At 38.6% G+C, this 21,680-nt stretch overlaps 1 protein-coding gene across 6 annotated transcripts in view; it reads left to right on the top strand.

Moving 5' to 3' along the window:
* ELMOD1 (ELMO domain containing 1) overlaps positions 1-21,043 on the top strand; it is a 41,003-nt gene extending 19,960 nt beyond the window's left edge. For 2 of the 6 annotated variants that reach the window (XM_015852229.3, XM_015852228.3), the window contains exons 3-12: positions 4,562-4,707; positions 4,861-4,889; positions 6,013-6,110; positions 9,175-9,304; positions 12,191-12,324; positions 13,548-13,616; positions 13,907-13,930; positions 16,316-16,366; positions 17,517-17,650; positions 19,246-21,043. In XM_015852229.3, coding sequence (XP_015707715.1) covers positions 4,562-4,707; positions 4,861-4,889; positions 6,013-6,110; positions 9,175-9,304; positions 12,191-12,324; positions 13,548-13,616; positions 13,907-13,930; positions 16,316-16,366; positions 17,517-17,650; positions 19,246-19,418 — 988 coding nt within the window. In that variant the 3' untranslated portion in view covers positions 19,419-21,043. Of the gene's footprint in view, positions 1-1,947; positions 2,101-4,561; positions 4,708-4,860; positions 4,890-6,012; positions 6,111-9,174; positions 9,305-12,190; positions 12,325-13,547; positions 13,617-13,906; positions 13,931-16,315; positions 16,367-17,516; positions 17,651-19,245 lie in introns of all 6 variants that reach the window. The other 4 variants (XM_085536436.1, XM_015852230.3, XM_085536434.1 and 1 more) reach the window with 3 other exon arrangements.
* Positions 21,044-21,680: the final 637 nt, after the last annotated feature.

Below are 21,680 nucleotides of genomic sequence, written 5' to 3'. Positions count from 1 at the left end.
AGTCACTTATCTTCTTTGACAGTCACCATCACTGCTTAAACTGAAAAGTGAAATTGATGGTGTAAAAGTAGCTTAGAAACATTGTTCATAATCCATGAACTCCAAATTCAGACACTGAATGAGGCATTAATTAAAAAGATGTAAGGGAAATGTGTGCTCTGGTGCCATGTAGAAAGACCAGTCATTACAAAAGACTGTCTTTGATAAACTGAAGTCCTAAGGCACTTGAACAATTAAAATGCAAAAAACTCAAAATGAGTCATAAATTGACTCCGTTGCTTATGCGTTCTAATTTCTCAATCTGAAATACTTCCTACGTTCCTGCTTGTCACAGAACTGTATCGCACATCTTCATAGCCAAGAAGGGGTTGTGCTTATTTGTGCAAGTGGTAGTTACTTTGATGTCTGGGTATTTTATGAGGATTTTATAAGATTGTCATTTTTAGACATCAGTGTGTTTAATGTACCTGCAGTTTCTCTGCCTCTTCATTTACTGTTTTTCAACAGCTGTTGCTTTCCAGTGGGAAAACTTTTTTTTGCATCAACACTCCAGTAACTGGAATAACTGTAAACCCAGGGGCATTCACCAATAATCTGCAGGACTTTTATCTTCCTGACAGTGTTTGTACCTCTAGACCAAGGCTACGTCTAAATGAAAGCAGCTGGTCTACATTTCTTTTCTTTTTCAGTTTGCTTTTATCTTAATTATCCCTGGAGTTTAAAATATTATTTATTAAATAATTGAACTTTTCCTCAGTGAAATGTTTAATCTTTCCGTGCTTTTTTTGGGGGTAGAGAGTTTTGAGGAGTCTCTCTCTGACACTTAGACACTTCCACCTTGGTTGTAACTTACACTAAAATTCTGTAACACTGGCAGCTTGGAGAACCACCTGTGGCAGATATTTTAGCTTCTGCCAGTAAATCCTCAAAGCTTCTGATGGCAAAATAGTCAGTGAGCACCAGCAACTTAAAGCACAAGTTCTGTCTTATTGGAGTTGCTTCAGATGAAATGAAAATAAAGCCAGTAGGAAGCAAGAGAAGAGAGCGTGGAAAGCTGCTGTTCAAAACTACGTTTATATGTTCTCATGTTCCTATGGTGATTTGCTTTCATCTCTAAATGGAGAGATGAGTTTCAGTTGTCAAATCTAAAAAAGTACAGAACAAAAATTTCTTTTAGTTAATAGCACACTCGTGTATGGCAGAAACGATGACTGGTGATTACTCCTTAGTTGAGCTTCTGTACATAGTTTTGTTTGCACAAATAAGCCAAAGATGGTCAAGTTCATTAAATTCTCACAGTGCAGTATCACTTGCTTAATCACTTATCTTGTCCATGCACAGCTAGACAGTTTGTCTTCACCTTCCCAAGACTTTATCCCGTTGTGCAACGCTTTCTTCACTGAGCTGTTTTTCAGGAAAAATAATTTCAAAGGTTCCTTTCCTATCAATAGGACCTAAAACAGGGTTTGGTGTTGGGCCCAGTGACAGAACAAGGTACATGGGGCACAAGCTGAGACTGGAAGTCTGAACGAGAGGAAGAACTTCTTTATCATGAGGGTGACAGAGCACTGGAACAGCCTGCCCAGAGAGGTTGTGGAGTCTCCTTCTCTGGAGATACTCATAACCCTCCTGGCTGCTTTCCCTGTGCAACCTGTGTGAATAACTACACTGACTGGTAGGGAAGCACAATGTTTTGCATGCCAAGAAAACTTGCAAGGCCAAGCAGGGAATAAAGCCAAAAAACAATGAGATTCAGTGAAGTGAAGGTGTGGAATTTATCTAAAACAAACAAGTTAATGCTACCACAGTAGCCAGACACATGGTTAATGCAAGTCTTCTATGAGGGTTCTTAACAGTATTCTCTGTCTTCTATTATAGCACCAGTGCTTCTGCTTTACTGAAGCAGTTAAAATAAACTGACTTACTCACAAGTGTGCTTTATTACAGGATTTCTGCCAGCAAGAGTTCGTTTTTGTAAAGAATGACTCCTTGAAAACAAGCTTGTGTTACTTTTTATGCTGTTCATGTTATAAACAGAAGATTTCAGCTGTTGTAATCTTGAGATGGATGAATAATAGAGAATTGAAGATATCTTCAAAGGCAAACTTTTTCTATAAGTAACCTAGTCAAAACTAGTGTTTGTCTGCTTTATTTGTTATAGCTGCTAAGCATGTTTTAGTGAATCACGTGTAGTGTTTGTGTGTTGTAGTGGCTTTCTATAGTAGATACATTTTTATGTAGCTAATTTTAGTTCAGACCACAGCCAAAGCAATATTTCAGTTACAAATGTGATTGCAACCATGAAATATCACAGCTCATCCCATTTAGAATTTTTCCTTTGATTTATTAATCTGCCATTGAATATAAAGGAAGCAACATATAATCAGAAGTGTAATTCAAATGCACCTAACACATTCCATTTCTCTTTCTATTGGGAATTTACCCACATCACACAGTATGATAAGAAAGTTCTGAGCAATAAAGTTGGTTGTGATGTTTCAGCCCTAGAGGTAATTAAGTGTAGACATGGACTTTCTTACAGAAGTTTTTGTTTTGTTTAGATTTGTCTTTTAATAGGATTCATTTACTTCATTAGAAGGAAATCTCATGTGGGCTGCTACATGAAGCTAAGCAAACCTTCCCTCCTTTCTTTCCATATAAATGAGCTCTCTGGGTAATGAACTCAAAGCAAAGCAGACCAAAAAGAGAATGGGTTTCTTCTGCTACAAACATTTGATGAAAGCCCAGGACTTTATTTGACGTTCTTCACCTCCTGGTTCAATGTTAATTATTGCATGCATTTCTCTGGACCTTTAGCCTGAGCACAGAGCTGGGTCGTGCTGAGAAGGCTGAGGGGTGGCTATTCGTGTTCTGTTTAGATTCTTGGTGCAAGAGGACAGGCTGTTAAGTCAACTCTTTGATGGTTGATACCAAACATCTACTGGAAGAACTGAAATACATACTGTGAAATTGTGGGCTTGTTTTCAAGCCACCATGAGACGTTGCAGCTGAATGTATCATCTGACTCTGTATGAGACTTACTCATTGAATGTGTTACATTTCTGACTGTTTGGCTGATGATGGACTTACCTTCTGATAGCTGTTCTTGTTCTTAATACTGAATGTGTTGCCCACCATGAAACATGTATAAAATTCTCACATCAGTGTGTTCTGGCTCATCTTGGGATGGGAGGACCCAAATATTTCCAGGTCAGCAGCTGAAACTTTTTGATTGACCCAAAACTTGATTCCAGCATGGGAGTCTTTCTTTCTTTGGGTTTCACTTCCATTCATTATGCAACAGGAAGCCTCTGCTGCATAAAGACAAGGGGTTTTCCTATACACCAGTGTTTAGGAGTGTTAAGTGAATTAACTAAAAGTGTGAAGATAAAGTGATGCTTTTAAAGCATGCTAAATACTTGTGTGAATGCCTTCCATTTAGACATAAAATGGCTTTAGTTCCCTTTAGTTTAATCCCTCTTCAAAGGAGATTAAGCTAAAGTGAGCATAAAGCAGATTAAACTCCTGTGTGGACTTTAACATGAGTTAACTTATCTCCCCTTTCCTGAATGTCCTTCTGCAACATGCCCTTCAGGATGTGTTATGAAACAATGGAGCTCTTCCAGCTTTATTAAAGCTATGCTGATTTAAGTGTCTGGACTTCAGTATTTTCAGGATAACCAACTACTCTGCTGTAAAGGATAGTAAGGAGTCTTTTAACAGATTTCCTTTGAAAATGTCGAAAGTATGTGGATGAGATAATGGGCTCATGATGAATGCACGCAGACTTACAACATAAAGGATCAAATAATTTCTGACCATATAAGAGCAAGCTAGCATACTGAAGGTGTATGGATGTTTTCATAGAATATAGTTACAGAATGATTGCAATTGGAAGGGACCTCTGGAGACCTTGTCCAACACTTTGTTCAAGCAGGAGCTACTTAGAGGGAGATGTCCAAGGCCAGTCCAGATGCCAGTGTTTCCATTGTCAAGTATTGGCAATTTGTCTTTTCTGACATATGGTTTTGACTTCAAGGATACTGAGTGATTTGTGCCACATCTCACATCATGGTGCTTTCAGGGGGGTTAGACACTTGGGTAACGTGGAAGGGGCTAAACTTTCATAGCTGAAGAAATAAGAAAGCCAAAATTTGCCCACCAGTTGTAGCCCACAAAATCTGTTTTTGGGATGGGATTATATAACTGGAATAGCCTGTGGTGTGTGGGCATGATAGCAGCTGCAATGCTTAAAACACACACACACACACACACAACTTGAAAATAGATTGTTTCTAGTGTATTTGTTTATTTTCTGACTTTCATAGGATCACAGGCTAATTCAGACCATAAGGAGCCTCAGGAGATCTCTTGTCCTTTAACAGTCATCTGGATAAATGTTTATGGTGTCAATAAGGGTTTTGGTTTAAAGCTGCTCTTAGGCAATGGGCATTTTGGGGGTGAGGAAGGCCATTCAGTCTCTGTGATGACCTTATTTAAACAAGGCTGGCTCTGCTCTAGACTTATTTTCAGACATTTGTTGTTTTCTTTCCCCTGACAGAATGTTTATCCAGGTCTGCCTGTACTTCTACTGCAAGTGCTTGTGGCGCTGCCTGAAGTTTGTGGTCAGGAAACTAACTGGGCGATGTGAATTGCAAAGGATCTGTTACAATACCAAGCCTGGAGCTGCCAGAACTATGAAAATAGGTAACTGAATCAATTAATTCTCCAAGCCTTTGTACCTTTCTGTATATGCTAAAAATAGTATGACTTTGTTTAAAAAATAATAGTAAGCTATTTTTATACTGGATTCATTTTAAATTGTCTGACACAATGCTTTCAAATATTGTTCTCTTACAGAGGCATCACTGAAAGGTTCAAAAAGTAAGGTGAGTGAAAGATCTGATAATTCACCTTTCCTGTTGTGTCCTGTGACATTTTGTTCAGTTGGCTGTTTGCTCACCATATAAGAATCACTATAGGTTTTTATATAATCTCACATGAAAGGCATATTCTACTGAGGAGAGAACTGTGACCACCATAGCAGGTGGCCTTACAAAGCAGGAGTGTGTCCTATGCTGTAGGGACAGTCACAGTGTGGCACTGGTGGAGACAAGGGTGGAGTTTTGTAATTGAGGGTTTCTCAGATGGGTTCCTCATCACAGAATCGTAGAAATCACAGAATGGGAGTGTTGACCATGGGAGTGTTCAAGAAATGTTTGGATGTTGTGCTGAGGAACATGATTTAGCTGAGAAGTATCGGTAATGGTTGGACTAGATGATCTTCTAGGTCTTTTCCAACCTTGATAATTCTGTGATTCTGTGATTCTATGGCTCCGGTTGGAAGGGACCTTAAAGATCATGCAGTTCCAGCCCCCTGCCATGGGCAGGGTTGCCACCCATCAGCTCCCCAGGACCCCCATCCAACCTGGTCCTGAATGCCTCCAGGGATGGGGCACCTGCAGCTCTCTGGGCAGCTGTGCCAGTGCCTCACCACCCTCTGAGTAAAGAATTTCTTCCTGACATCTAACCTAGATTTCCCCTCTTTTAGTTTAAAGTCACTTTCTTATGTCTTAACACTATCTGCCCCATGTAAAAATTGGTCTGTCTCCTTCTTATAAGCTCATCCTGTCCTAGAGTTTATATAATCAGCAGTCAGTTACTTACATGCTTTATGCCTCAGTTTCTTTGCCTTTAAAGCAAGAGTAAGAGAAATTGAAGGCAGTGGTACCAAGGCAGTCAAGAAAACTTTATTTTTAAATATACTAATGGGAAAGACTCTCTCACTTTATCTTTCCACTATAGCAGTGGTTATGCTTCTCACTAATCTGAAACAAAGCATTTGTATGTGTATTAAATTCACTCAACAGTCTGAAGCTGTGTGTGTATGTGTGTGTGTGTAGAACTGACCCTGTTAATCTAGAAGTTGTTGGGTATCAAGTTTATTACTGTTAACTTATTGATTCCTGTGGAAGCTATTGTTCAATATAAATCCTTAAAACTTCTTTTTAGCGGCTGCAAACTTCAGTAAGTGTTCACCCTGATGCTATTGAAAAAACTATAGATGACATCATGGAGCTGAAAAAGATTAATCCGGATATAAATCCACAGTAAGTTCATGACTTCATTATGAAACAAATGGGAATTTGGGAATTATTGATTTCTTTTCAGTACCCAGGTCCATAGAGAACTAGTTCTTCATAGCTATTTTGGTACGCAACTTGAAGATAAATCTTGTTTCTGGGTGTAAAGCTTTGCTTCCAAAAAAAAAAAAAAAAAAAAAAGAAGAAGAAAAGAAAAAATGAATACTCTTTTATGGGGACTGTAATAGAAAAGTTCTGAGTATCCACTTCCTGAATCATTTTGCCTTAGTATATTGTTGATATCTTGATTTATGGGGGCCACTTCCCCAGGGATAAAATACTGCCAAGGCAGGTGGTCATGGAAATGACAGTGACGGCTTCTTAGCAAGGCTGTAGGGAAGAAAGTGGTCTGTCATAACCAGTGAGCCAGTATATCATTTCTGTATTTTTAAAACTGCTTTGAGTTATTCAAACACAATCTTTAACAGTGTGCTTTTTTAATGCTGTTGGTTTGAACTATTAATGCCTTGCTAACCCTTGCTGTCCCAGATTGGCTGCTGAAACTTCCACTTCTATTGTACAATATTTTAGGGAGTTGATCATCACCTGTCCAAGCCTTTGGGATTTTGTACATCTGGTAATTCCATAGCTTGGCTGGCAAAGTAGTGATATTGTCACAAATACTCTATGTTTAAGTGAGGAGACAAGGAGGGTGCCACAGCTCAGCTGTGTTGCACAGAACGCTGATGATAGCTGAAATTCAGGAAAAAATAAAAATAAAACAGCAGTGAAAAATTAATGATGGTAACACACAAGGAAAGCCTACGTGTAAACGCAAACGTGCACAGCTAAGAGCCTGACCTTTGGACTTTACTAACCAAAGTATTAGCAGTTGGGCTAATTGAAGTATTCACTTTCCATTGTTGCACCCTTGAGTAATAGGGTGGAATCATGCCAAGAAGAAAGATGGAGTTAATTAAAATAGTATTTCATGTAACACCAGAGATCATCTGGGTATCCCTGTGGCATTGCCTTTGGCTTCTGAGAAGTTGACTTCTAGAAGAGAAGGAGAGGAAGGGTTTAAGTGGCTTGTGCTTGTTCAGGCCCCTGATTACATTTGAATGATTTAGTCCTCATACAAGAGGAAATTAAGAAATATTAATAAAACCTTAATATTTCTAATTGAATCCAGGTATTGTTCATGTGCTTAGCATAGAACAAATGCTGAATTGCTTTTAGGCTGGAAACTGTGCACTCAGCCTTGTATAGGGCTGAGTCTTTCATACCCAGCTCCCCTTCTCTGGCATCCTCCTTTAATTTGCTGAGACCTTTTCCCAGCAGTGAGGAATGTGTAGTAGTGAGGATGTGTAAGGTGGTGCCACGTACACAGAAGCAAATCCTGCCACCAAATTGCTCCTTAATGTTCATTAATTGAAGTTTAGCTAAATTTTAATAATCTGGAGTGAACTTTCATGTGTGACACACTTAGGTTGTATTAAACGCTTCTGGAGAAGCTTCAGCAGAAGCAGGTCAGGTATGTCTTTAGGCAGGATTAAGGAAAATCCATTGGTTTGCCTGTTATCAAACATCACAGAACCTGCATCCAAACTGTCTAGTTCAGAAGCTCTGACCTTCCTTTGCATGGCAGAGGCATAACATTTCCTCGGGTAAGGACGAGGGGACATGTGTCATATTATGTGTGCTTCTGCAAATCTGTGTGCGGACATTTTTGTTCACATAGCATCTGTGCAGAGCAGAGCTGCCATCCCAGGAATGTTAGGACTGAGCTGTTCTTAAAGGCCACGGGTGTCTGTGATCTGAAAAGGAGGTGGTCCCATTTAACAGTTCCTTTGAAATAAGTGTGTATATTCAGTGGTGGGAGCAAGTAAGCTGAGTGACCAGGTGTTAGTCCACGCTGTTGGGTTATTTTGTAGTTAACAACATGGTGGCTGTGGTGCACTCTGTGATGCACTCTGGCAATTCTGTCAGGCTTTTTATCTTACTTTGAAATGCAACCTTTCTACAAAACGGTAGGGCACAGCAAGTGAAGCATGTGAAAAACAAACATCAAAGGGTGGAAATGCTGCTTAGATTATTCCAAAAGGGTTGCAGACACAAACAGCATGCAGTTGCAGCAGGAGAAATGGCCTAATGATGACATCCCTTATTCTGTGTATTAATCTCAAAAGATAAGCAGTGAAAATCCTTCTGCTCAGAAATCTGAGCAGTATTAAGGAATAAACAGAATGTTTCAGTGCACCAAACAGAACAAACAAGGAACCTGTGCAGCTTAATATGTATCTATCATCAGTGCAACCCAGTTCCACTAGAAAAAATATAAAATTAATGCCTTATTTCTGTATGTCGTCAAATATTCTTATAACCACGGCTGTGGTAAACTACATAACTTGTATTCTACAGTAAAATCTTGACCTAAAACTAGATGAACTGTAATTTAAAGCTATAAGAGTCATGTTGGCTTCTTTCTTTCTTTTTTAGTTTTTATGATGTATCAAGTTGATCAACATTAGTAAAACAGATAAAAAGAGCCGTTATTGTGGCTCTTAACAAGAGACAAAAAGAAAAAAAACATCTGCCTACGTGCAGATCTTCCAACTGTGTTGCTTCACATTTTTAGCTTCTTTTTTGTGGGCTCTTGTGACATGGAAATAAAATGCTTATTTTTAGCTTTTTGCTGACTTTCCCCCCTGTCCTTTTTAAATTCATTTCTCTGATCTCAGGGCATTGTTTGGGAAGCTGCCATTTGAACGAGGGAAAAGATTCAGTGGTGTGCTTATAACAGATGTTGGAAGCTGCTGTGTATTGTTATAATGAGGCTTTTGTATGTGAAAATTCACAATTTCAGTTTAAAAGCCAATTGTTATTTTTTAATCAAAGCAGTGTGCTAAATAAGACTATGCATCTCATAAAACCTTCTTTAATGTAATATCCATCACTTGAACATCTCCCGTAATAATTAAAGCTTTGGATTATTAATTTCTTTATGTAATATGACGCACGTATTAAACAGATATGTATTTTGTAGTGCTGTGGCATGAGTAAATTGAATTGTGTCTCCTTCCACCCTCAGGCTGGGAGTATCTCTTCAGGCCTGTCTGCTGCAGATTGTTGGGTACAGAAATCTGATTGTAGAAGTTGAAAAGCTGCGCCGAGAGCCTTATGATTCAGAGAATCTGCAACATGAAGAAATGCTTTTGAAGGTAGGTAGTTAAGAGATGCTGATAGAGCATGCGTTATTCATCCCACCTCCCAAGGGCTGGTCTTTAAGCCTCTTAATACCTCTTGATGTTTTATCACCTTCCTCCCTTGTGTACCTGCTTCAAGATTAGTCTACAAAGCATACTGGGTGTAGCACATTCTGCATGTAACACCTATAGATACAAAGCATAGTCTGGGTACAACACCTTTCAAGCGAGCAGCTTGTTCCTTGTTGATGAACAGGTGTCAGTTGACTGGACTATATCTAAGTACTGAATATGCAGCTCTTACTGCAGATAATAGCTCTGTGCTGCGAGATCTAGAAACACAGCAGTATGTCCTACTTACACACAACTTTCTTCAAGAGGAGAAGGGTATTTTTACCTCTCATAACCAGAATAAACACTTCATCTCCTCAGCTTCTTGTATTTTTGAAGGTAACGCTTGAATATTGGAGAAACCAAATATATTGGTAAATTTCTGTTTATCAATAGAAATAGAAAATAGACCATTATTCAGAATAATACACAAACAATTATGAAAACCATCTCTACTGAGTTTTGAGGATGTAAAGAAAACACTGCATGAAAATAAATGCATTTTGAGGAAGGTGATCTTGAAGCTGTAAGCAGGGAGACAGCTATAGACCTCTTTGACTGCAAAGCAACAGAGGAGAGAATTTTCAAAGGTTTAAAAAAGAAAGAAAAAAGACATAAGGTAGTATGGGTTTGTTATTTAAACAAAAATACTGAAGTCTTGAGACAAGTTACTCGTGGTTCTGCTCCCACTCAACTTTGGATTTATTTTGTTTTTAGCAGCATGTGATGATACTGTTATCTTCCACACTACAGTTTGTCACCCAGTAGCTTATACAAGTTACAGTGAAAATTTCTGGAAATGCCCAATGAATTGGGCTTCCAGATACTTTCAGAAAATCCCATTGGGCATCCTACATATGACTCGAATGGTCAGAGAATTCCTGTAGGTGTCTGAAAAGCTATTTTTAAGGGTTAGCTCTGTGCTGGGAGGTGGAAGCCTGGCCTGAAAAGAATCTATCTAGAACCTCTTCTATCCACAACTCAGAATAGGGCAGATAGACTTCTGCTGCTGTGCAATCAAAAGTGTAATTTTCTGGGGCTGGAGAGGGCTTTAACTGGAAGGTCCCACAGACTTATCGGTGAGGAAGTTCATGTATGGGAGGTTGGGGATCCTGGTGCCAACCTACCATCTTGGTCTTTGATAATACCAGGTTCCTGGCTACAGGTCTAATGTGAAGGTCTTGGGCTCCAGGAAAGCATTCTTAAATTTGTTGTGCATCTACACTGCTTGGAGAATAAGAAGTAGGATGTGAGGGGATCACAGGTGAGGAGCACTGGGAACCCATTCTTTTTTCCTGGTCACCTGGTCTTTGGGGTTCTTAGATGTTTATGAAAATGGCAGCTGTGATGTGTAGTCACAAAACATTAAAAACAGAATAAAAGCATAGTGGAACCTGAGCAGTTGGTGGTGGAGGTGTTGAAAAAAGTATCAGTAACTCCACATCCCCGGTGTACCTCTGCAATAGCACTTGTTTACAGCAGGCTTTTGCTTTTGTGAATTGTCATGTCAAACAAAAGCATGTCCAAGGGTTTAATTCAGCTTCCAGCTCACAGTGGGGGAGAATAAGCCAGTTGGTTTTCATTGCTTCTAGGTATTCTGCTGAGTGATCTCTGCAATGGGTAATTTGAGATCCTAATGTCTATTATTTATTCATGCTTACCAAGAGGGCAATTTATGAATGAGAGGAAAATTAAGTTAATGTGATTGAACTAATAAATAATACTACATTTAGTGTCACTGAATGAGGTGTCAGAGAGTGAACAAGGAAGATGACAAACACGATTTAAACAACACATGATGATTTCTATAGTCACTGCAAACTAAAATCATTAGTTTTAACTTCCTAATGGTACTTAATTTAAAATTTGGTTTGAATTGCTAAAATTAATACAGATTCAGAGTGGATTATTTGGAAATGTGCATACTGCTCTTTTCCTTGGGGAGGCTTCATGTAACTGCGTCTTGAGGCCCTACTCACCAGCTATGGTTTATGGGGAACGCTTGATTCTCAATACACTTTAGAAAGCATGGATTTGTGATACAGCACATAAGATGTGAAGAAAGTTATGCATTTGTCAGGCAAGTCTATTTAGTCTGCTTTTAGGTGCCTAGCAACATGTTATTTAAGCAATAAAGAGGCTGGGCCAGTGCAGCTAAGTGGATTTATTCCAGCTGAGGATCTGACTTCTTAAATCATTTTCTTGCTTTTTATTAATTTAATTTTTATGTGATATCAATGAATGATTCACCCCTCAGTTAAATATAGAGGTGGAACGTGCTACTCTTTTATGGATTTTTGTTTTTATGTTTTCTGATCTGCTCTTTAACTCTGTGGTAGCCAAGTCAGCACTCTCGATTTATAACCCTTCTGGAGGCTTGCAAAAGACACTGGGGATAAGATTGCTGCAGAGCCTGATTGCTTGCCTCACTGCTGATAATTTACAGCCAAGTTCCAGCCCATTCCCATCTTGGTGCTTAGGAGGCAGGCTCTAGTTTGAGGCACAGAGCATGAACAAAACACGTCCTTGCATAAGTTGTTCAGGTTGGAAGGTCTTCTTAGGACTGAAACAGACACAATATTTTGAGCTACTGGAGATTTTATTTATTATTTATCTTTTTTTTTTTTTTTTTCCCCTGGCTCCCCTCACCCCCAGGAATTTCATTTGTTCTTATGCTCTGATTGCTGGAATGGCAGTAAAATTATGTGAAAACTTATCTTGCTTTTAAAAGCAGAAGAAGTCATGCTAATGTGTGGAGGTGTAATTATATTCTACCTGTGATCTTTCTAGTTATGGAAATGCTTGAAGCCCAATTCACCACTGAAAGCTCGGATTTCAAAACAGTGGTGTGAAATTGGTTTCCAAGGTGATGATCCTAAAACAGACTTTAGAGGGATGGGTCTCCTGGGCTTATATAACTTGGTGTAAGTATCCTCCTTTATAGATATATTTGTGTGTCAGAAGCTGTGACAAGCAGCATTATGTGCTGACTTTCTAGCAAGTCTGAAGAAATAATTTCTAAAAGCATTAGGGATTCTATACGAAAAACTTGAAAGAGTATTTTCTGTCTCAGCTTTTAGGAAGAGAGGTTTCTCTTCTTGAATGGCTCTCGTTCTTGAAGTATTCATCATTCAACAGGGTTACACCATTTGCCAAGATGTGTGTGTATATATAACCCTTTTTAATTTATCTGTGAAACAGTAAGTTAACACTCACTTCCCACGAGAGAGTAACTGTAAAGTATGTTTTCAACAGTATCTACATCTCTTTAGGCAAAATGACCTGGAAGTGGGTGGATAAGAGGGTTATGTTACTGCTCAGCTTTCTTGTTTTGGAATTCCGTGCTGAATTCTTAGGCTAAACACTTGAAATGCAGCCACTGATGTCAGACTTCTGTAGTTGAAATCCTTCTTAAATTTATTTCTGTACCCAAAAGTAAGCAACAAATTTACACAACTGTTCCCTTCTGCCTTGTGCAGTCCAGATGTTTGCTAACATCTGGGGCTGGTAATTTAGGAATCAATCAGGTTCTGCTATTTCCTTCAGCCCGTGTATCTACTGAAGGTAGTTATGTAACTTAATTTTATCAGATGTTTTAACTCCCTCCCTATGAGAAGGAAGAAAAATACTTTCTGCTTTTACACAGAGAAAGAGAAAAAAATCACTGACTGTTATGTCATTCTCTGTCCAAAATCAGTGAAGGACATGAACTCTTGAATCTGGATTTGAACTCCCACTGGATAGGAATCTCTCCCACATATTTAATTTCACAGTCTCCTGTGATTACTTTTACCTCACTTAATGAATCTACCAAATCTAGAAGTCTGATCTGCTCCATCTTGAGCTCAGCAGCCAATGTATGCTAGCAGTAAGCAACAGATCTTATGTAGGGCAGGCAGAAAGAGGAGTCTGCTAACCCATGCTCACCAGCAGCTCATGGAATTGCACTTGTCATTTGAGCCTGCTTTTATCTTTCTTTTTGTGGATCTGAATTTAATGAATTCCAGATGTTATATGCTACTCACACTGTATAATGCATGTAGTGACACTTAAAAAGGCTGCAGCTGGTGTGTGTGGATAGCTAGGATTCTTAACATTTCTTTTGCTGTTTTTGTTAACATTTTACCCTAAACATATACATCTGCAGGTATTTTGCTGAATGGGACACTGAGGTAGCCCAACAAGTTCTTTCTGATTCTCTTCATCCTAAATACAGGTAATGCATGAGGCAAGCAAAGAGTAACTTGAGAGATTATTGTGCTGGTTATTGGACTGGGAAGGGTGCTGTGTGTTCTCTTGGTGGGGTATTGGCATGTGCTCTGTCTGTTTTCAAATGTTGATCCCGAAAGCTGATCAAATACAAGAGGCACATTTATATACTGAAATCTTTGAAATAGTGAAACCTACTGTTAAATGTTTTCACTTAATTTATAATTTCAGTGATTTCATATTTTTGTTTACCTTTGTGTTGTTTTTTTGTTTGTTTTTTGTCTTTTCATAATGAAGGGAAGTCACTAAGAAGGAAATAAGGTATTATTTTTTTTTCTTTTCTCTTAGTTTTATGAGACTACATGTAAATAAGATCAAACCATACTTCACTGTGGAGTGTTATAAACTGAAAACCTTTCTACTAAACCAAGAGAACCCCATTGCCTTTCTCCATACACCATGGTGTTAACTTGTTTATATGACTGTCCTGCACTGGGACCCTCTGAGCATGCTAATATATAAAGAATGAAACCAACCTTGCTTGCTGTAGCTGGAGAATTCTGTTTCAAACATATTTAATAGCAAATTTAACCAACAAATTTTAGGTGAATTTTAAGTAGGGGTAGGAAATTGTAGGCAGCCCAAATATGCTCATACTAACTGTGACCAGATTGGTAATCAAAAGTAGGCTATGCCAAGCATTGGGTAGCACAGCTGAAAAAACTCACTACGTTCTCCTTTTACTTATATTCACATACTTTGACTACCTTAGGTAGTGACTGGTCTAAGCTGCCTAGTTCAATGTCCTGACTTCTGAGAGATCAGGTGCCTTCAGATGACAAAACAATTGTACAGTGAGTAAGATCTATTCTATAAGGACTAGGGGAATGGATGCCTCTTAGCCAGTGCAACAGAAATTAGTTGTCTCAAAATATTTTTTAATCTTCTACCTGTAACCAGTAGTGTTAGATACCACTATAGGCAGGTGCATGTGTGAATCTTGTAAAGCTTTTTATCTCATTATTTTGTAGTGAAGTCCCTAATGGTAATTCTGTGACAAAAAGCACTTGTAGGGTCAGACGGAATGGAAGCACAATAGACTCTGCGCTTTGATTTAAATCCTCACATTCAGTTTGTCTGAGGCTTCTTTTTATATATTGGCATTCACTCTCTCACTATAAGCACCCCCCAGATTTGGTCTGCCCTTTGTGTATTGTGCTGTGCATGGATGCTTTGTTAATGTATGCCGATGAACAGGGATTGTCACGACGCTTAAAAAGCTTCATAGAAAATAGCCAAATTTTTGTTTAACTGAGACCAGGACTTACATTGGAAATAGAACAATGCTGCACAAGTGATGAGTGTTCAGTGCTGGGCTGGGAATCCTGTGTTCTCCATTTACATGTGTGATTACCAAGTCTTGCAGTACTGCATGATCATGTGCAATTTTTATCCCTTGAAAGAGCATTCACTACAAGATGGATGCTGCTCATGGTGCCTGTGGTGTTTTCCTGGTGTGGTTGCTTAGCAGCAGTGCTGATTTCTGACCTGATAATGATCAATGTAGTTTCTATTTTTGTTGAACTACATTGCTTTTGCACATCCTAAGTGTGCTGCCTTTGCTAAACGTTTGCTTGGGGTTTTTTTATTGATGTTATGCCATAACCTACAAAATGACTGCATTTGTTGAGAATAAGTATACATTGGTGTGTACTTATGCAGCAAGCCACTTAGGATGCAAAGTTTTGTTCCCACTTACATCACTTGGTAACAGATTAGGATGGGTGTGAACCTCTCTTAATCTTTAATACTTAAAGGAAATATCTCTTAAACACTATACTTGAGTGAAGTCCAGGGCACTGTTTTTAGTGTAATATAAACTCACTGTAGTTCAAGTATAGTCAAGGAAAGGCACATTCACATAGTTATCTATGATGTGCAGTCTAAAGCCTGAAAGGTCTGTGTTACTTTACTATGCCTAGACTCCCCCCAGACTCTGTATCTTAATCTGCTGGTGAGGGTGAGACCCTCGCCTGCTTGTAGTTAGTGATAAAAGCACTGGTTTCATTTAAACTTACTATATAGATACAGGTAAAGCCTGGTCAGTTAAATGTCAGCTCGTGGTAGCTGCATCATATAGCTTTGTTTGAAATAAATTTAATTAAAAGGGGATTCCCTAACTATTGCATTAAATAACAAAAACACAGCCCCTTCCTTTTGGCTGTTGAGTGGCTTCTGGCTTGGATGGACCTGAGAAACATTCTTCCTATAGAAAGTTTTTGTTTGCCTCCAAGTGGATCACAACTCCCACGATGATCATCATGTACATCTTTGAGCATATGTAAAGATAAATCAACTCACTTTCTTCTTTATGTTTTTTTATTTTTGCATAGCTCAGGCTTAGTTGGTGTGGGTCAACTTTGAAGTCAGTATAGAAAATAATTGGTTTTTACTAAGAGAGGTGATGCTGTCACATACTTTGTAATGATGACAAAGGATATCAGTGATACCACAAAACAAGCTACCCTTTTCAGTGTGTCCCTGTATCAACCCATTCAGTCAGAAACGGAGTTAAATTAGCAGTATCTATAGGAATAAAATGCAGTCTGTGTTTGTTTAATGTTACAGTAGCAAATAAATGGAAAGGAAACATTTGTCTTCTAGTACTTCCTGGTAATATCTGGGTTTTGTTTTATTTTTTTCCAGCCAGTTCAGCAAAGTTGAATGGGAGAAGAAAAAGTTTGATAAGGCAATTGGGTAAGTTTAAAAGTCTTGTGTGTCTGTGGCAACTTTAAACTTAACTCTCATGCTGTGTATTTGAAGGAAACAGGGAGTAGTCTGGGCTATTTCTTTAAGGAATTTCCAGCATACATACTGATATGCATTGCCTTAACCTCATCTTGATTTTGATCAAAGATTACTGGATAAACCTACTTTGAAGTACAAATTAGGAGTGGGCAAAATCTTGCAGCAAAGAAAAAGCTTTTTCTGTGTGCTATGAATAGTGCAGTTATAAATGACTGTTTAATTCTTCCTAGTACATAAATGATGACAGGTTCTAATCTGCTTTCAAGAAAGTATAATTATGAGTGTATCTGAGAATCTATAATACCTTATTTTAAAGCTTGTATTTCATTGCTCTGTGGAATTTAGTTTTTTTACTCCTGGGACATACAAAACTAAATAAGTTTCCTTTACTTTCTTATTTTGGGAAATGGTCATTGCCAGAAATATTTAGTTCTTTAAACAGCAGGTTTACAAATGATAAGAGTTCTAATTTGTTAATATACTTTCCTTGTTGATCTCTTAGCAGGTCAGAGTTTTGCTTCATAGGTCAGATACTTTAATTCTCTTCCCAGCATGCCCTGACTTAAGTTTTTGCCTGTGTATCTAGTTCTCTGCTGACAAGAAATTGGAAATGACTCAGCTGGGTTTCTCCCATGGGCTTTTTAGCCTTATGAGTGTCATTATGGAAACAATTGTCTGACCCTGTTGTTCCCAATTGTGGGTTTTCAGTTGGGCCAAAAGGTTAAAATAGTGAATATCAGGTCACCTTGAAAGCACAGCCACCATGTGGAGTGCTTATTCCATGTGAGAGGCAAGATCAGGGACTCCTGAGTTATTTGTTCCACAGGAATTAACATCTGCTGCTCCACTGAAAATGCTGGCACAGTGGTGAAACTCCTGTTTTCACCGTGTCTGTATGTTTCACTAGGGAAATGCCGCCATTAGAGGGTACAAAATAGATAGGATAAATGTTTTTCCAGTTTTTCACCCCCTCTGGAAGCTGCTGAGGAAGAGAATTAATACACTTCAGTATCACACCATCTGCAGAGTCAGTGTCAGAGTTTCTTACAGCCCGTGAAAAGAAAACAAGCTCTCAACAAATACCTACTTGTTTTTACAGCTACTCATTTGCTATTGTGGGCATCAACATAACAGACCTTGCATATAACCTGCTTGTGAGTGGAGCTCTGAAGACCCATTTCTACAACGTTGCTCCAGAGGCACCGACACTCACTCACTTTCAGCAAACCTTCTGTAAGTGGGGAGATGGGAAGGTGACTTGATCCGTGTTCCTATTACTCTACCCTTGCAGACAGCAGAGTATATTAAATCTGCTGACACAGTGCAGGTACTGTCATGCTGGTCTTGCTGTCCTCTCTTTGTGATCCAGTACTTAGTTGCAACGCTTGATGCCACCAAACCAGGGAGTGAAACAAAGTGCAAAAAATAAAAGTGCTTGACCTTCCTACCTGCTTAAATTGATTTTAAGTAATAAAAAGAAAGAGCTTAAGCTTTTAAAGAGCTTCTAAAGATACTTCTCCCATAAATCCATCTTAGATATCTTCATTTACATACAAATGTTTCCCTGCACCCTCCAGTAGACTTGTTTTTATCCAAACCTCTCCTCTATATTCAAGCATTCCTTCTATGGCACAGACCTGCCGTGCATCTTTGCCAGAAGGGTACAACAGCAAGCACCACATTTCTAATGGTTTTCAAATTGCAATCAAGGAACAAATATCAAGAAGACAAGATGGGCTGATTTCCCTATTTATGATAATTCAGTGGCACGGTCAGCTAAAGTACAGAAGGTATCTTTTGGAAACTGAGTTTTGGAGATGAAGATTGAATGTTTTACATTTTATATAGTGATTTTTTAAGGGTTTTTAACTGAGCTTTTCTTTGAAAGAACCATCTCTTGGAATGAAACAGTCTCTGGCTGCTGGAGTATATAGATCCAAAGATGTGGGCATGGTGGTAATGAGTTGTCAGTCCGACTAGATGATCGTAGAGGTTTTTTCCGACTTTATGATTTAATGTGTTTAAGGTGCCTTTTGAATAGAGTTTCTCAAATTCATAATGAGAAACTTTGCAAACATACAGTGAAATTTAAGTTAGAAATATGCATGTGTATTTGTGGCTGACTATAATGAAATAGAGGGAAATGGATAAAACCAGATAAGCCTCTTGTACAACAAACAACATCACTTCCTGGACACACATAACCTGCATGTTTCACTGTGTTGCAATGCGAGGTTACATATCCTCAATGGCTCATATAATCATAGAACCAAGAATGTAATCAGTATCATCTTTCCTGCTCATTAGTTTAATGTTTTAGTTTATTTAACATAGTTGAATGAAGTTAACAGCTCATCATCCATATATATGTCAGGATGTTTAATGAGTTCTTTGAACTATTGGAAGTTCTGCCAATGTTCATCAAACCTTGAGCTTGCTTCTAAGTCAGCTTTCTAAAAAACCTTCTTGAAATTAAGGGGGGATATTCTTACATCAAATAGCCTTGTTAAGCATGTGATCAGATGTTTTCCTGAGATGAATTTCCAGCTGTTCTATTAAGTGTCCAGCATGTGCAATGCCAGTACCATGGCAGCAAACTCTGCCAGTTCCTTTTGTTTGACAAGACATAAGTCATGCACGTGCCTTAAGCTGCAGCAGTCTTGCAGGTAGACTAAGACTTATCCCTGCATAGTTCTGTGAAGTGCCAGACTTCAGTGATCAGAATTCTTTGTGCTCATCATAATTATGAATTGTCAGTTCTCTTTTGATTTCATGTGATTTAAAATACTGCATTTCTCTTATAATCATTGTTAATTGTTCTTTTGTAGGCTACTTAATGCATGAATTCCACAAATTTTGGATTGAAGAGGATCCACTGGATATAATGGAGTTCAACCGCGTCAGAGAGAAATTTCACAAGCGAATCTTGAAACAGCTCCAGAACCCCGAGATGGCTCTGTGCCCTCACTTTGCTGCATCAGAAAGCTTAATCAATATGTAGTTATTCACGTGATTTTATTTGGAAACACTCTTTCACTCTTGCGTTAGATCACTGTTTAGACCATCACTAGCATACTGAATGACCATGGCAATTGTATGCATGTTTTTGGTGCAGTATTCATCTATTTTTGTCACAAGTACTAGATCCCCTTATGCTTCTCTTGGGGGATTTCTCATTTTAAATGGGTGCTCATATTGCGGCATTATGCGGTGTTACATTCTGAATTGATGTCTGGGTATCAGAGTTTTTCTATTTTTTTAGACTTTTCTCATAATTCAGCATCGAAAAATTGAATTGTATTTCTCTAGCTGTGTTTTGTATATGTGGAATATGTGGCTGGATCTTGTATTGTGAAAGCTTTTTAACTTATTGGTATGTTCTAAGATAACTACTGGCATTTCAAGCGAAATATATGTTTGGACCTCGTCTAGGAGATAATATGTGTAACTTAATCTGATGTAGACAAACACATTAAAGTCCAATTTTCTCCATGCAGCCATATATGCTTAATGCAGAGATAATGAGGCTTACTAGATACAAGTTTCAGTAAGAAGTTTATGCAGAATTACAATCAGGCTCCACAGCTGCATGAATACCAAATGATCTGGTGATGCTCACGTATTCCCAGGGAAGTGCAATCACTCACAGCTACTGGATACTGATAGGAACCAAAAATTGCACTGTCAGGTTGTCGGCACCAACACCACCATGCTGAAGCACAGTTTAAATTCCTGCACGTTCCTTTGGCTGTACAGGGCTTGGTGTTCTGTGTCGCATGTTGGAAGGCGGTGATGTGATTTGATTACGTTGCGCTTAGTGAATTCAGAGGAGCAGAAATCAATATATTTTTTTGACCTACTCAAACTGCAGCTTTGGATGTCAGTTCAGTTCATAAGGACTGGGAAAAATAATTGACTGGAAGGTTTAGAGAAAACCCACACGAGTTTCCCAGACTACTTAAAAAACAAGTAATGGCAAACTGCATTTTTTTCTAAAATCAGAAATGAGTGAAAGTGTCTGAGACTAAGAATGTGTAGTATATTGAACAGCATCTACCATGGCATTTCATACCCATGGTATTTTTTACCTTCTAAGCAAGCAATTTTAGTATTATATGTTTGTGTAAATCACTTGCATATGGAGATTAAACTTGGAGTAGTGTCCAACTACTTGTGAGTTATATGAATAAATCATATGTCATTCTAAATGGAAGCACTATGGGTTTCATTTTGCAGACATGGAGTAATAGATAGAAGGGTTATGACAGCTCTGTGGTATTTTCTTAGTCTGAAGAGTGATGTAAATTTACCTGGATCAGGTTTGTTACAGCAGTTCTGGTTACAGTGTGAAGGATTCTGTTTGTTTTAGCATTTCAAGTTATGGTGTCATCACGAAATAAATAAGCTTTGGATTTAAGCTCTCATTTCTTAGCTCAAATGTGAGGTGGGAATCGGGACTTTTCTGCAGGGCTGAGAAGTTGCATGCTTTGCAGACATAACAGAATCCTATAGGTGTTGCAATAAGTAGTGTTGTCTGATGACTTCAGAAATACAGCACTGGAGATTATAGCTATTACATATTTTGAATGAAAATACAATGAATAAAAAATGTGTTGAACTTGTAAATAATCTATGATAGCAACGCATCAAATATTGATGACTTTTTTATAGCTTTTGGAGCCTCTAATGTTTTCTCGCAACAGTTTTCATTCTTTCAAATCTTAGCCTCTCACCTTATTTCCTTCCATGGCTCTCATACTCCCCTTCTGCAATACATTAATTAGTCTGCACTGGTTTATTTTTAATCTGCATGGGAGTGAATGGAGCTGGCATGAAGGTCCCTGCCATCTTCTCAATGCTGTGATCTTCTCAGTTGCCGTGCCCTGTCCCAAGTTGTCCCAAAGTGTCAACTTCAAATAAAATCAGCAAATGTCATCTGGCCCCATGTCAGATTGTGTCACTATAATGTAGCTGCTGTGGGTGATTTCTTTCCTGTCTTGCAGGGAGGTGGATTTAATGAAGCTAAGCATGAAGTTCCTACTCCCGTTGAGCCCCTGCATGCTGGTGCCTGTGGAGCTTATTTTACTGCCTATTCTTACGTAAGCTGTGGGCTGTGACATCCTGGCTCTCCATGCCCTCATCAGTCCTGGGGTTAAGAGTGTCCCCAGTGACTGACAATGTGGCAATGCCCCAGGATGAATCTTAAAACCTACAGTGGAAACAAAAATGTTTATTTTAGAAGTTATCATTTATTCTACCATTG

The sequence above is a fragment of the Coturnix japonica genome, chromosome 1, assembly GCF_054131305.1.
Source record: "Coturnix japonica strain WE chromosome 1, WE-NBRP24, whole genome shotgun sequence".
NCBI classification, from domain to species: Eukaryota; Metazoa; Chordata; class Aves; order Galliformes; family Phasianidae; genus Coturnix; species Coturnix japonica.
The sequence above is the reverse complement of the archived record's forward strand: the minus strand, read 5'-3'. Positions and strand labels throughout refer to the sequence as shown.